The sequence below is a fragment of the Plodia interpunctella genome, chromosome 4 (assembly GCF_027563975.2).
Source record: "Plodia interpunctella isolate USDA-ARS_2022_Savannah chromosome 4, ilPloInte3.2, whole genome shotgun sequence".
NCBI lineage: Eukaryota > Metazoa > Arthropoda > Insecta > Lepidoptera > Pyralidae > Plodia > Plodia interpunctella.
Window position 1 is genome coordinate 5446478 of NC_071297.1, and position 12971 is coordinate 5459448.

The window sequence follows — 12971 nt, forward strand, 5'->3', positions numbered from 1 at the left end:
TACTCCATAGCTCACAGATGAACATTATAAAGCTATCAAATATTCATTGCACTACTTATAATAAATTTCGGATTGTTTATGAAACATAGCTTTTGCCTGCCTATTTCGCCTGTGCAAACTTCTCAGGAAATAGTATTTTTTTCCGGAATGAAATGAATCCTATATCCTTCTCCGAAGGCATATTTATATTCTTGTTATGTATGTATACGTACGTTTAACATGTGTTTTTTGTACAACAATAAAATTTATACAACAATAAAAATATTAATTTATATTTTAAAAATGGTAAGCCCTTCTGGCATAATAGGGACCAACACTGTTTGAATGAGTTTCTTTCGGCATTTATTCTCAGCAGTGGTCGTTCCGAAATGCTAGTAGTTTGTAGCTTTGGTAAATATCATTTAATTTAGACAATGACGTGAAAAAGTGCCTGTGGAGGCCTAATTTCTGAATTTGATTTTGATTTTGACAAAGATATTACAAACATGAAATTTTAGTTGGGATATAGCGAGACTTGATATTTTTTGTCAAATATATTTTACCTCATTATTTTAATTAAACTGACCATTTCGTGGCATACTCAGACAAAACTTTGAATAGAGCTACTATGGCGAGTCTGGTTGTACTATGAATCTGCAGTAATCAGAATACTACAGTAATCAGAAAACAGCATATTTAAAAATAAAAAAGTTACATCAAACTCATTCATATTTGCCATCACGGAACCAATGTTTTTCTTCCAGTATAATTTGCCGGGAAAATGGCAAGACTGGTAGCATTCATTACCTTTAAATTTAAAAAGTTTCCGTGGCCGAGTGCATCACAGTGTGAAAGTCGATTACTGTGGTCATTAGTCTTCAGAGGCTGACTAATTAATACAACGTTTTGAATAAAGCCTCGGATAAGGTTTCTTAAGGGGGGGAAAAATCAGAAATTTAATTAAAAAAGTTTAAGTGACTTTTCACGGTAGAGCGTGCGCTTCGCCCTCAATAAGTCAGACTTCCATTCGCTGTGTTGCCGAATTCTTTAGGAGCTCAGCTACTGTCAGTAATTAAGCACCTTTGATTCCCTTTCGAACCTAAGATATGAATGTTATGCTAATGTAGATAAATATATAAAATATACAATTCAATACACATAATTATGTAGTAAAATATATAGTTCCATACACATAAAATATACAATTCCATACACATAATTATGTAGTAAAATGGCTGTAGTTTCTTAAACCAGACGTAGGTACTTAAATTCGATTAAAAAGTTATATTGTAACACTATTAAATCTTTTGTTCACTGATATAATTTTAAACTATATAATTCTCAAAGAATATTCTACATGTGTTTCCCGACTGTCCCAGCGTAAGATAAAAAAATGCCATTACGCATCAAAAGCGTGAGGCTATGGCATCAGTCACTTCACTACACTCGCACTTGGAAACCCGCACACATTTTTGTGAGCTCATTAAAATTACATTACAACTCTTATTTAAACAGCAAACAACTAAACGACGATCGTTAATGCGTCGCGCCGCGAGATTTTTATGGACATTCCCATCCTGCCAGCACTAAAACAACAGTAAGTACAGTGGTATGTATGGATAAGAAATAAAAGACTTCACGGTGGGAATTATAAGTGTCTCAGTAATTAGTTGTGTTCTTTTTTTACTTACATACTGTTTAGTTTTGAAGTTTGTAAAAAAGCAAAAAATTAGTTACATAAATTGTTTTGTGTTGAGTATTTTTTTCAAACTTCCTTACTATCGGTTTACCTACTTATGATAAATATTTCTTTCAATATAACACTTTTATTACCTTTTAGAACTCTCTTCTCTCTCATCTGAACGTTTTCCTGATTTCTTCCTCAGTCGATAAACATCTAAGCCCATGGTCCGTTTTCCTACATTTTGCACTTAACTTTATAATTTCATTTTACTTATGTATACTTAAGTGGATTTGTAATAAGCCGACGTAAATTGGACCTTGAATATCCATAAGTTTCTATCTTAATCCTATATATAGTCTTTGTTTGACATCATAATGTATTTTTAAGCGATTTTAAAAAGAGGTGCACCGTCTTTTATTTTCCTCGCTCGCCAATTAGCACGCTTACAAGACCCCTGCTCGCTCACAAACTCCAAATATCTTTATACCGAACGTGAGAATTGCTTTAAGTGCTTTTCGCAGATGGAATTGTATATTTGATCGACAATCAAAGGTAAAAACACTGACGGTAGCACTGTTATGTAAGTACACACTTCGATACCAAAACATTGGAAGGCCAGCGACGGTGTTTATGTACATCTACAGCTTATATTTTTTAGATAATCGTGGGAATAGCAAGGGATTTATATTTTTAAAATATTTTCTATAAGTTCTTTTGCAGGTTTCAAGACATCTCACTAAAAATAAGCAAGACTCTGTCACTAGCTTCTTTAGCGTAAATAAATCTCTAATCTACGCCAGCTTCTTGCTAGGGAATCTACGATAATTTCTCAGCTACCACTATATATTCTATGAAAGTCATTCTTCACAGAAATTCATTCTGTTTTATTTATCTAGTTACAATCTATTTATGACCTACCCACAACTCAATAACAACTTTAGGTAGTTATAGTTAAAGTAACACTTAAAAACTCAACTTATATTTATTTTATTTGTTATTTGTTCGTGTAGTGCTATAATAGGGTCGTGTTTCACAAACTGTATTTCCAAAATAAAACACATGTATGTAATCATTAAATAAATATATTTATTTACATAGTAACGGCAAAATGAATAATCTGTCGATGTTTACGAAAATCTGAAACATTTTCATTGTGATCTCTTAAGGTTAGGTATTTTAAACGCTGACATTTTACACTAGCCAATATTTATAATTAACGACAGTTCAATTTTTTACATAAATACATCTTTTATTGTAGAAATCTTTATTTTATACTAGCTATTTATATTAAAAACATTAGTATTCAAACGGCTTCAATTTCCGAGAAAAACTAAATGTTTAAAAGCATGTAGACGTATCAGGGATACGATTATATTTGCGGACAACATTTACTGAAGCGATGGCAGAAAAGGTAAATTAAATTTCTTAAACATTTATTTTATACAGAGGTACTTATCGTTAAGTTTAACCATTGCACCACTTCTGAGTACCAGATATATCACTATTCAATCTACATGTGTAGCTCACTTGTGTAAACTAATAAAAATATTTTAACGCAAACTTATCTTTGGTAAAAACATAACATAAACATATACTTAACCGATCAAAAAGAAAATTACAAATGAAAAATCATGCAAAACTTCATACCTTGTATGATAACAATATTTAGTTCTTATTGTACACACAACTTCATAACAATGAGATCGATTTTATTATCAATATTACTATAACTTTTGGGTCTGAAATCCTTTTGATGATGATTGATAGTAATTAAAAAGTTTCTGCACTAAAATATTCTCAATTTTGATGTGCCTGCTTTTATACAATTGTTTAAGCAAAATAATTAAAAAGAAAATGTGTGTGCCAGTATCGGGAATTTCTATCTATTGACAAATATGGAGAGGCTAAGCGCAAGATGTGGTACTATATATTATTAGAGTAGAAGCGAGACGCACGTCCTACCCACGCGGCGCCGCTATCTTAACATGTAAACAAGTGCTCAAATCGTATACATAATGGAAATATCGTGTTCTGACAACGTTATCGCGACTCATCCCGGACACTTTGTAAAGTGGCCACATATCCATGGTCCGCCTTCTAGCCTAATGTACTCTCGCGCCGAGCTTGTAAAATATATTTGCCGAGGCGACTCGATGTAATTCTGCACTTAGCCGGATTTACAAATACTGCGGCTATACTAAGCCATTAATAAAGTCGCACTTCAGCTGTTATATATTAGAGATTCTTCGTAATTCAATTATAGCATGAACTAGAAAAAATGATAGAAATAAAGCATAATTAGAATAGTTCTTATAGATATTGTTACAGGGTGATGGCGATGGCTAGTTAATAAAGATGGGGATGGGGAGCCACTCTACGTTCTGTTGAGATGTTGTCGGTGCCAGAGAGTACCGCGGCGGAACCGCTCGAGGCCTGCTCGTCTCGCCGCTACTCAGTGAGGTTTCACCTGTGCAAAAATATTCACACATAAAAATATTGTAAAAGTACCAAACCGTATTTAAATAAAAAAAATTAAATACGTTACTTCTATAAACTATTTTTTTTTTGTAAAAGTGATATATCTACACATTCAAAGATAGTAAAGGTAGACTATCCGTAATTCCAAAATTCCCAGCAAAGTAAAGCCGTCGGACATGGCTGGTAGTTAGGAAAAGCAAATTGTAGTAGATATATTAAAAGCAAGTATTGAAGTAGATATATTAGAATGAAAAGAATTCAAAAGCCGAGGCTTTCAAAGCATCTTGAATCCAATGTGCATTTTGATTTGAATATGACAATATCTCTGAACAATAGGTATGTATTATGTCTTACCGAGGCGAGAAGTCGGCGAGGGATCATCGGTCATCGCGCGGCGTCGCAGACGTCGGGGTCGGGCGGGCTGCCGTAGCCGCTGGACGCGTCGTCTGCGCCGGCGCAACCCCCACCGTCCTTGTCCAGCAGAGGCGCCGCCCCCGCCGCGCCCGCACAACCTGCTCCCCCCACGTAACCACCACTTGGAGACTGCTGACAAAACAAAAATATAAGTAAAAATCACATTCAAAGTAGAATTTTCTTTAAGATATGTGAGGAATTTGTCTTGGAAATTTATACACATTTAAATACCAGTAATCTAAATGATCATAAATTTAACTTTCAATAATTGTTAAAATCTAAATAGGTAAATAAATATTTATAGCCGGGCAAAGGGTAGATTGAACTTACTACGTCAGGCGCGGCCAAGACTAGTATTCGGTTTCTGTCTGCGCCCAATTCCCACTTCGAACTCCCTACAGTAGATCGTGAACGCAATCAAAAAGTCGATTAGAAATGTCGCGCGGCTGAATGGGTTTCCTCTACTCGCGCGACTCATAAAATGAAATAGATTCCCCCACATTCGCATTCCGACAAGCGTTCGTACGAGAAAGATTAATGATCACAAAAGAAACATAATAAAGTGGAGATAGAATCTTCCACTAACAGTGTCCTTGTGGGAGTTATTTACTTCGCCGAGCCGACTTTTTCACGTGCCCTTTATTTAGGATAATTTGGGAACTTCCAAAAAAAATTGTCACTCAAGATAAGTGCAATTTATATCCAATCTTTTAAGTGAATATTGTAAATAGGTACATACATCTAGTTAAAGATTTGTCACATGGAATCACATCAAATTGTTATGTTCCAAGTGTTCTAACAAAAAAATATACAGCATGTACAATAACATAGCATATATAATCGATAAGTGTTATAATGACTCCAACAGCCGAGTCGGTTGCATCGTTTACAACGGGTATAATAGCGCCTGTTTGCGGCTATTACGTTAACAATAATTTAGTGTAAGAGCGCGAAGCCTGGGAGCCTTGCGCCTCGGGCAGAAGCCACGTCAGCACATCGCCATGTGACGCAGACTACACATACGGTGGGAACCAACAATATGAAAAAATAATAAGACATTTATGTCGCCATTTTAATACCGTACTGTCATGTAGTTTCATAAATAAACATCTGCAGTTACGCCTACTGTCATACAAATATAGCCCTGTATGATAGAATAAAAGGGGTCAATCAATAGACTAAATTGTCGCTATTCAGAGATCTAGCTGAAGACTAATATAATGAGGGCCGTCTAGACTGTTAGAAATAACTGTAGGTTTTATTTTGGTTTGAAATATTCACCTGTAGTCCACTGACTTGTCGCCTGATGTGCGCGAGCCCGCTGGGGTTGGCGGCCATGCTCGCGAACACCAGTCTCTCCTCGTAGTCGTACTCGCAGAGAATCTTGTTGTCGCACAGATAAAATCTGTCGCCTACGCAAAACCTGTACCAAAATATTAAGTTTACTCAATCTGCAATTCAGCTAGCTACTACGCTCACATTAAACTTTCCCATGCTCATCAGTTATTTACGAGACATTCGTAATGTAGATTTAAGATTATGTCTCGCAGATGTCATGTGCATTGTATTATCAGATCGAATGTATCTGCTGAGAAACAGTAACAATGCAAAATTATTTAACCCGGTAATAACTGAAGCGTGAATCCAACTGTCTGAGTTAATTCTTAATTTAAAATACTTCACTAAAGATAATACAATAAGTATTTCATTTATTCCCCGCAGCAATCATTCTGACATAACTACCAAAAGTTTAAATAATATATAATTTTAAAATCTCACCTGTGATTGCATTGTTGACAGGCAAAGCATTCTAAGTGGTAAACGAAGCTTTTGGCTCGCATAACCATTTCGAAGGCGGGAATGACTTTGTTGCACGCCACACAATTGCCTGTGGCACCAAATAACCTGTGAAAAAATAACAGGGCCATAAACGTAACGTAAAATTCTACTTATAAATAACAGGAGCACTTAAAACGCACGCTATATTATTATTTTAAACAGGCGGATTGAAAAATATACAATCACTGCCCTGAATATGATTAAAATCTTGAGCGTTGCATAATTTCCATTATATATATCGTTTATATATATTGTTTTACGATTTATTAGGATTAAAATTGGATAAAATTTAAAATATAGGATATAAAACAAAATACGAAAGTAAAATTCATCAAAGGTGGTGAGTGGGAGGGAGAGTGTCGAGAAAAATGTGAACTAATGATAAAACTGTCAGAACATATAATATTTAGAAGTAACCTCACATATGTGAGAGAAGGTACTGAAGTGGAAGAATATAGAATGAAGAAATTAGATAAAAACTTACTACTTAATCATATCTATCGGGCTATACCTATCGGCGAGACATCGTATCCGTCTGTAACGCCAATGACCGCTGCCAAGAGCGAAACGATAGAAAAAATACATACCTAAGATAATCCCTTTTGCAGAGCATAAGGTCGGCCTTGTAATAAAGCTTGGAGCCTACTTCGCCGAGCCGGCAGTCGCAGCAGCCGCATTTGAGGCAGTCTTCATGCCAGAATCTCTCCATTGCTTTGAGGAGGAATCGCTCGGTGATCACCTTTCCGCACTGCGCGCAGAGCCTGGCGCCCGCGGCGTTGCTCGCCACGCCGCTCGACAGACTGTACTTGTTTTCATCTTGTTGACCTACAAAGGAATTTTGTTGTTAGAACAATACGAACAGTTAATATTACCCTCGTGCAAAACACAACACTGATAATCCTTCCAAATATAATGTGCAATAAGCTTTCCGTGTCAGAATCATGCAGCGCTCCGTACTCGATGAAGTAAATCGTCGATAAGACATTATGTTTTTTATTTCTTGAATTTGACTTTCTAAAATAATTATATTCATACTCATATAATTTGTCCAATGATTAAAAATACCCTTTATGTCCTCCAAATATCAAGGGCTAATTATGCTACGAATTTCCAAAATTACACCATATCAAATAAATTACTCGCATTTAATTAACATTTATGTCATTATTTCGTAAATGGTAATTACCAAGTTCGGTTATGAGGATATCATTTAAAGCAATGTGGGCAAGTAGGTGCCTACCAGTAAATTCGCTTCCCGGAACGTTTAATTTAAATGGTCATCTTGATAATGCTATAAACAAAATTAAACTGGCAAAATTTTATACTTTGTATTTAAGATATTACATGGTATTAACGACATAAAGAAAATTTTACATAAATACTAGCAGATATGTAAATTTCCTACAATTTATAAATATCTACATGATATGGCACAAAAACAATTTAACCAGCCGTATGAACAAAAGTATATGAAGCTTGTTTATTAGTACTTCGTATTTACATCAACAATAAGGAATAATTATGTGACCACAAAGAGGATGGTGGTTAATTTAAATTAAAGCTTGGACGGGTAATGAATTCTGTTTTGCTACGTACGGCGGTAATTGTTGGTAATACGCGACTCATTACAGCATTAAGGTAGACTCGATTATTTTCTACTGCATAATTACCTCAATTAATTCGAGCAAACTCGCGTCGTTGCACTCGTTGCATACTGACGTCATTAAAATGCGCATACGCATTTTTCTCACACAAAGTAAAAAATAGCGTAATGATGAATATTTGAGATAACAACCAACTTATCCGCTATAAAAATATATTCCCGACCCTTCACTCTTTATAAGGTTATATAACGTCATTGAACAAGAAAATGTATGCAGTGAAATATTTTAAATAGCTCATGGCGACAGCCGACATATAGATCGACAGCAATAAAGAGCAGCTTTTAGTAAACAGTTTCAATTTATCATCACGTCAATTTATATCCACATAATAATAGTGCGTACGTCAAACCAATCATGGATCCAATTGAAGGGGTAACTAGGTGGACATAACTCATAGCAATCGATCACTTGTAGATACATCCCGTTTATTGAAGCCGACGTGCGACTATAAACTTAATTGGAGTATATTAATGACGCTCGTTAATAAATAAAATAATAAAGATGACATACGGGCAGCGCCGGGCGCCGCAATTCGCAATTAGTGCACTGCAGGGCCTCCAGGATCTAACAGTGCCATCGCCCCCCACGTGCCCACCCTTTCCCTGCTAAGGCTCAATACATATTGGCTTCTATTCTATCGCTTGAGAGCTAAATTAACATGTTGTTGCTTAACTACTGCTCAGTGGTCTCACTTAAAGTTGATATTACTGTATATTGATTGCATTGACGGCTTGATGTTGCTGGATTACAAATTTCTGTTATGTATAGACTAGGAATAGGAAAGAAAAAAAATTAAAAGTAAAACTTAAAAGTATAACTTCAAAAAATGAAACGTCTGTAGATGCCAGGCCGAGGTTTGGCGCATCTTTGAGGCATCAAAAACTGCTTTACTCGGTAATAGCATAGTATGTATGGCACCGAAAATTTACAACAAAATTCCAAATCAATATAAAAGCTTAAATTTAAATCTATTTAAAAAGCACCTCAAGTCTTTATTAACTGATAAATGTTATTATACTTTAAATGATTTCTTTAATGATAGACTCGGATAGAATTTAGGGCTAGTATAGTACATTATAGTTTGTTTTGGATTTGTAGTGGATAGCATGCTCCTCTTTATTTAAATATATTTGCATACCTATATTCGGTAAAACGTGTAGGTCTAATTCATTTTGACCATTTGTACTCATGTTTTTGGCAAATAAATGTTTTCTTTCTTTCTTTCTTTCTTTCTTTGCTCATATTGTAAAAATGTGAGAGTATGTTTCAAGCCAAATTATTTTTAGAATGTATTTTCATTGAATGCACTAATCGCGGATTTGTATGGTTAAATATTTATTATTATTTAATTTTATTACTTTATTATAATATTTTTGAGATTTAGTCTTTAGGGAAATTTGTTTATAAACTCAACCTGTATAATCTATATATCTAAAAAGGATAGTGCAAGCTTTATTGCTTTGTTTTACATTCGTGCAAAAGCATGAATGTTAATCAGTTCATACCTCGCGTTCTAGGAAAGTATGCATAGACAAGTTTCTGCGGGATAAAAAGTATCAGTGATTTTACCCGCGTTCAGGCATGTTGGTAGTTTTCCGCGGAATGGCATGGCGGTTGCGACGCGGCGTGTCTTGTCCATTTCAGGCCATGCAGGGCGTAATTATGGCGCTGCGCGTCGCTCTAATGGCCCATCGATTATATCAGTTCACAGACACGCCGTATTCTGCGCCCGCGACAACAAACACAACCTATTTTATAGCTCCTTATGGAAGCCCAAGTACTATTAAACAAGTTTCCATAAAAATAAATAATTTCATTTTATGTATCACCAGCGATACCTGCACGTACCACAATAAAGGGAGAGTTAATAATGTGGACTGTACATAAATATCCGAATGAAGGCGCTTCCTATTATTTTCGTTTTATTACCGGCGAGCCGAGAATTTGATAGAGACTTGGCTGCCGAACTGGCCCCGCAGTATAATTCGCCGACACAGCCGGTCGCCCGCCGCCAACGTAATAAGGCACCGAAATGAAAAGAAACCCGGAAATGGATGAAAAGTAATTTATTTTGTCGCGAGCGAGGCGCGACAATGGCTCTAGCATATTAGATATATTGCCTTCTACCACTGAGGAAGTGCAACCGGCCCTGTACACGAAGCCGCTATTTCGCCCGCTCGCTCTAGGGCCACTCCAAGTTAAAATTAATTTTCTAATTTCACCACGAAATTACTTCTAAACACGGGATCTAATTGGAATCTGTAATGGCCTTTTGTTCCGAAAATCCTTTCTTAGCGCTGAAACTCATTTCCGAGTTGTGGGAGCTCGTGTGGAGAGCGCCGCAGCGCCCTCCAGTTCACACCTACCCGACGTCCAACAAGCTCTCTAACGATTTAATGCACGAGCTTTAGTTTATTAGCTTGCCCACCGTAGTCTAATGGAAATTATAATTTTAGTTAAGCTCTTGTTCGTTTAGCTTTGTTGATGCGTGAAATTAGTAATGAAATCATTATTTGTACAAATAGTTTTTCGGATCATGTGTATGTGTGTAACTTATTAAATCAATTTATTATAAAATTTTGTTGGGTACAATAAATATTGTTAGGTAGGGACGCTCAATCTACACAATGTACCAAGAAGTGACGCATTCTCGCACAATATGGTAGCATTTCTGCGATTCAATTAAATGCCAGGTTATTGTAATGGGCCCGCATCACGGCACTCCACAAACGCTCTGCAATTACAATCATTCAATGCGTTTTGCAATTAACTTCCCTACCATCAAAACATGTTTGCATTCATTATTCATCGCTACGTACGATTTACATCGATCTAGCGTTGGAGATGTAAGAAAACATTTGATTATGTAAAGGCTGTAAAAAATACGGCTCTGTGAATACGCTTTACGAATTTTAAAAAATCATCGATGATAAAAATAATATTTGATCACACAAAATAGTTTACAATCATGCCAAGAAATTTTAATATGTAATCTAAATTATGAAGCATTAGAAACTATAAAGTTCTTTGGTAACTTAAGAGACTTTGGTTTTTTTATAGAATTGCTTGCTTGTTTGCTTGACTTTACTTTGTTTAGCTACCTAATAAAGTAAAGAACTAACTTTTAAAAAAAAATAATATTTTAGGACGTGTTTTTTTAAATGACCATTTCCAATACAACATAATGAATAATTGATGGTTATCTCATTTCTAATACTCACAACGCAAGAGATGCAGTTTTCTAAACATTATTGGCAAACAAAACAAGATGAAAGTTTTAAATGGCCAACAACATTGTGCTCAAAACATAATAAGGAAATTGCCATCTTATATTAACTGCGACTGGTCGAAAATATTTTAGCATAAATTAACTCGTGTGGAAATATATTACGAAAATAAAACTCATGTATATGAAATAGTTTAGAGTGGTATACTAATGGATCCGTTTAATGATTGCGGTTGTTGCTATAGATGGGTTTAAGCCCGGGCAGAACCTAGGCATAAGCGTATCGGCCCAGGCACAAACGTTTAATCTCGAACATGAATTATACAAAATAATATGGCTTTACTGGGCGAAAACTGGGCAAAAACTTTTTTGTCCGGGCAATAAACATCTCTAGTTGCAGCTGTTCTAAATGCCCATACAATATATTAAGGTTTGGTCGACGGTCGCTCATTAAACAACAGAGTTGATTGCGTTGTAGTGATATCCAATATGCGGGCATAATTAGATTTAACCTAATGTGGGTTTTGCATTAAAAGCAGGTAATGTAAAAACAATGCAGCGGATGCTCGCCCTGAATTGTCTGCATTACGTTCTGCCATACTTACGTGCATTTATCAATGCATGCTAACTGCGTAATTACCGAGAATCAGATCTAGCGATAACAAAGGAGCCATCACATCTATTATTTATTAGACGTTACATCAAAAGCGACGTTACAAAGTGGACCCTTTTTGCTTTGAAGTAATGTAAGGGTTTTAAATTAATTGTATGCGATTGTTAATTACAAGGTGAGCTAGGATCAGGTCGCCAGCTTATTAAAATTCCAGTTGACCTATGGCACCCTAGCACACCCTCTCCAATCCGACCATCGTTAACATTTACGTTATTAAAAAAGTACGAGACTTTGTCATCAGAGAAGTTAGTTTTTTTTTTTTAATTAAAATTATGAAATTGATATTGCTTTTACGCTGGTGCTCGCTTCCTAACTCAACCTTGTGAAAGTTTAAATTAATTTTTGAATTAAGCCTAATAGCAGTGGTTAGCGATAAGGAAAAACTTTGTTAGCAATGAAATTTTTAATTATTTGATGGCTGAAATCCGTATCTAAATTGCTTTTCATTTTGGTAATGATTGAAATATCGAAGTTATAAGGGCTATCTATGATTTAAAAATAATTTACTTTTCTCTCATTGTATATTCAGTTATAATTACTTTATTATTAGAATTTAAGTTTGACATTTAATATACTAAACTTCGTTAGTTTACACATAAAAGTTTGTGAGGATGTATGAGTGTGTGTATGTTTGTTACTATTTCATGCAAAATATACTGGACGGAATATCATGAAATTTGGTACACGGGTAGAATATAACGTGAAATAACAAATACGGTACTTCGTGTATTCCGAAATACCCACGAGGGCGAAGCCCCGAGGCGCAGCTAGTACAAAAACTCTTTACCAAATTCCAACTTCAGTTGTACTCATTGACGAAAACAATTGAACTCAATATATCCGAGGCCACAAATATTGAGCGCGCTACATTGTTAGATTGAAGAGTGTGTTTCTTATATTTTAATCAGAGTATTGCTTGTTTGTATTCGGCTCTCGCTCGCCCGTCCAATACCCATTTACGATGGCGACTGCTTCGACGGCCGTAACTACACTAAAAGCTAAGCTTTTGTCGGT

At 35.5% G+C, this 12971-nt stretch overlaps 1 protein-coding gene across 4 annotated transcripts in view; it reads right to left on the reverse strand.

Moving 5' to 3' along the window:
* Positions 1–2729: 2729 nt before the first annotated feature.
* The window catches only part of LOC128669353 (LIM domain only protein 3-like), a 42989-nt gene continuing 32747 nt past the window's right edge, over positions 2730–12971 (reverse strand). For 3 of the 4 annotated variants that reach the window (XM_053744118.2, XM_053744117.2, XM_053744119.2), the window contains 5 exons: positions 6982–7219; positions 6335–6460; positions 5837–5978; positions 4496–4687; positions 2730–4130 (listed from right to left, as the gene is read on the reverse strand). In XM_053744118.2, the coding sequence (XP_053600093.1) occupies positions 4526–4687; positions 5837–5978; positions 6335–6460; positions 6982–7219 (668 nt within the window). In that variant the 3' untranslated portion in view covers positions 2730–4130; positions 4496–4525. The remainder of the gene's footprint in view (positions 4131–4495; positions 4688–5836; positions 5979–6334; positions 6461–6981; positions 7220–12971) is intronic. The other variant, XM_053744120.2, reaches the window with a different exon arrangement.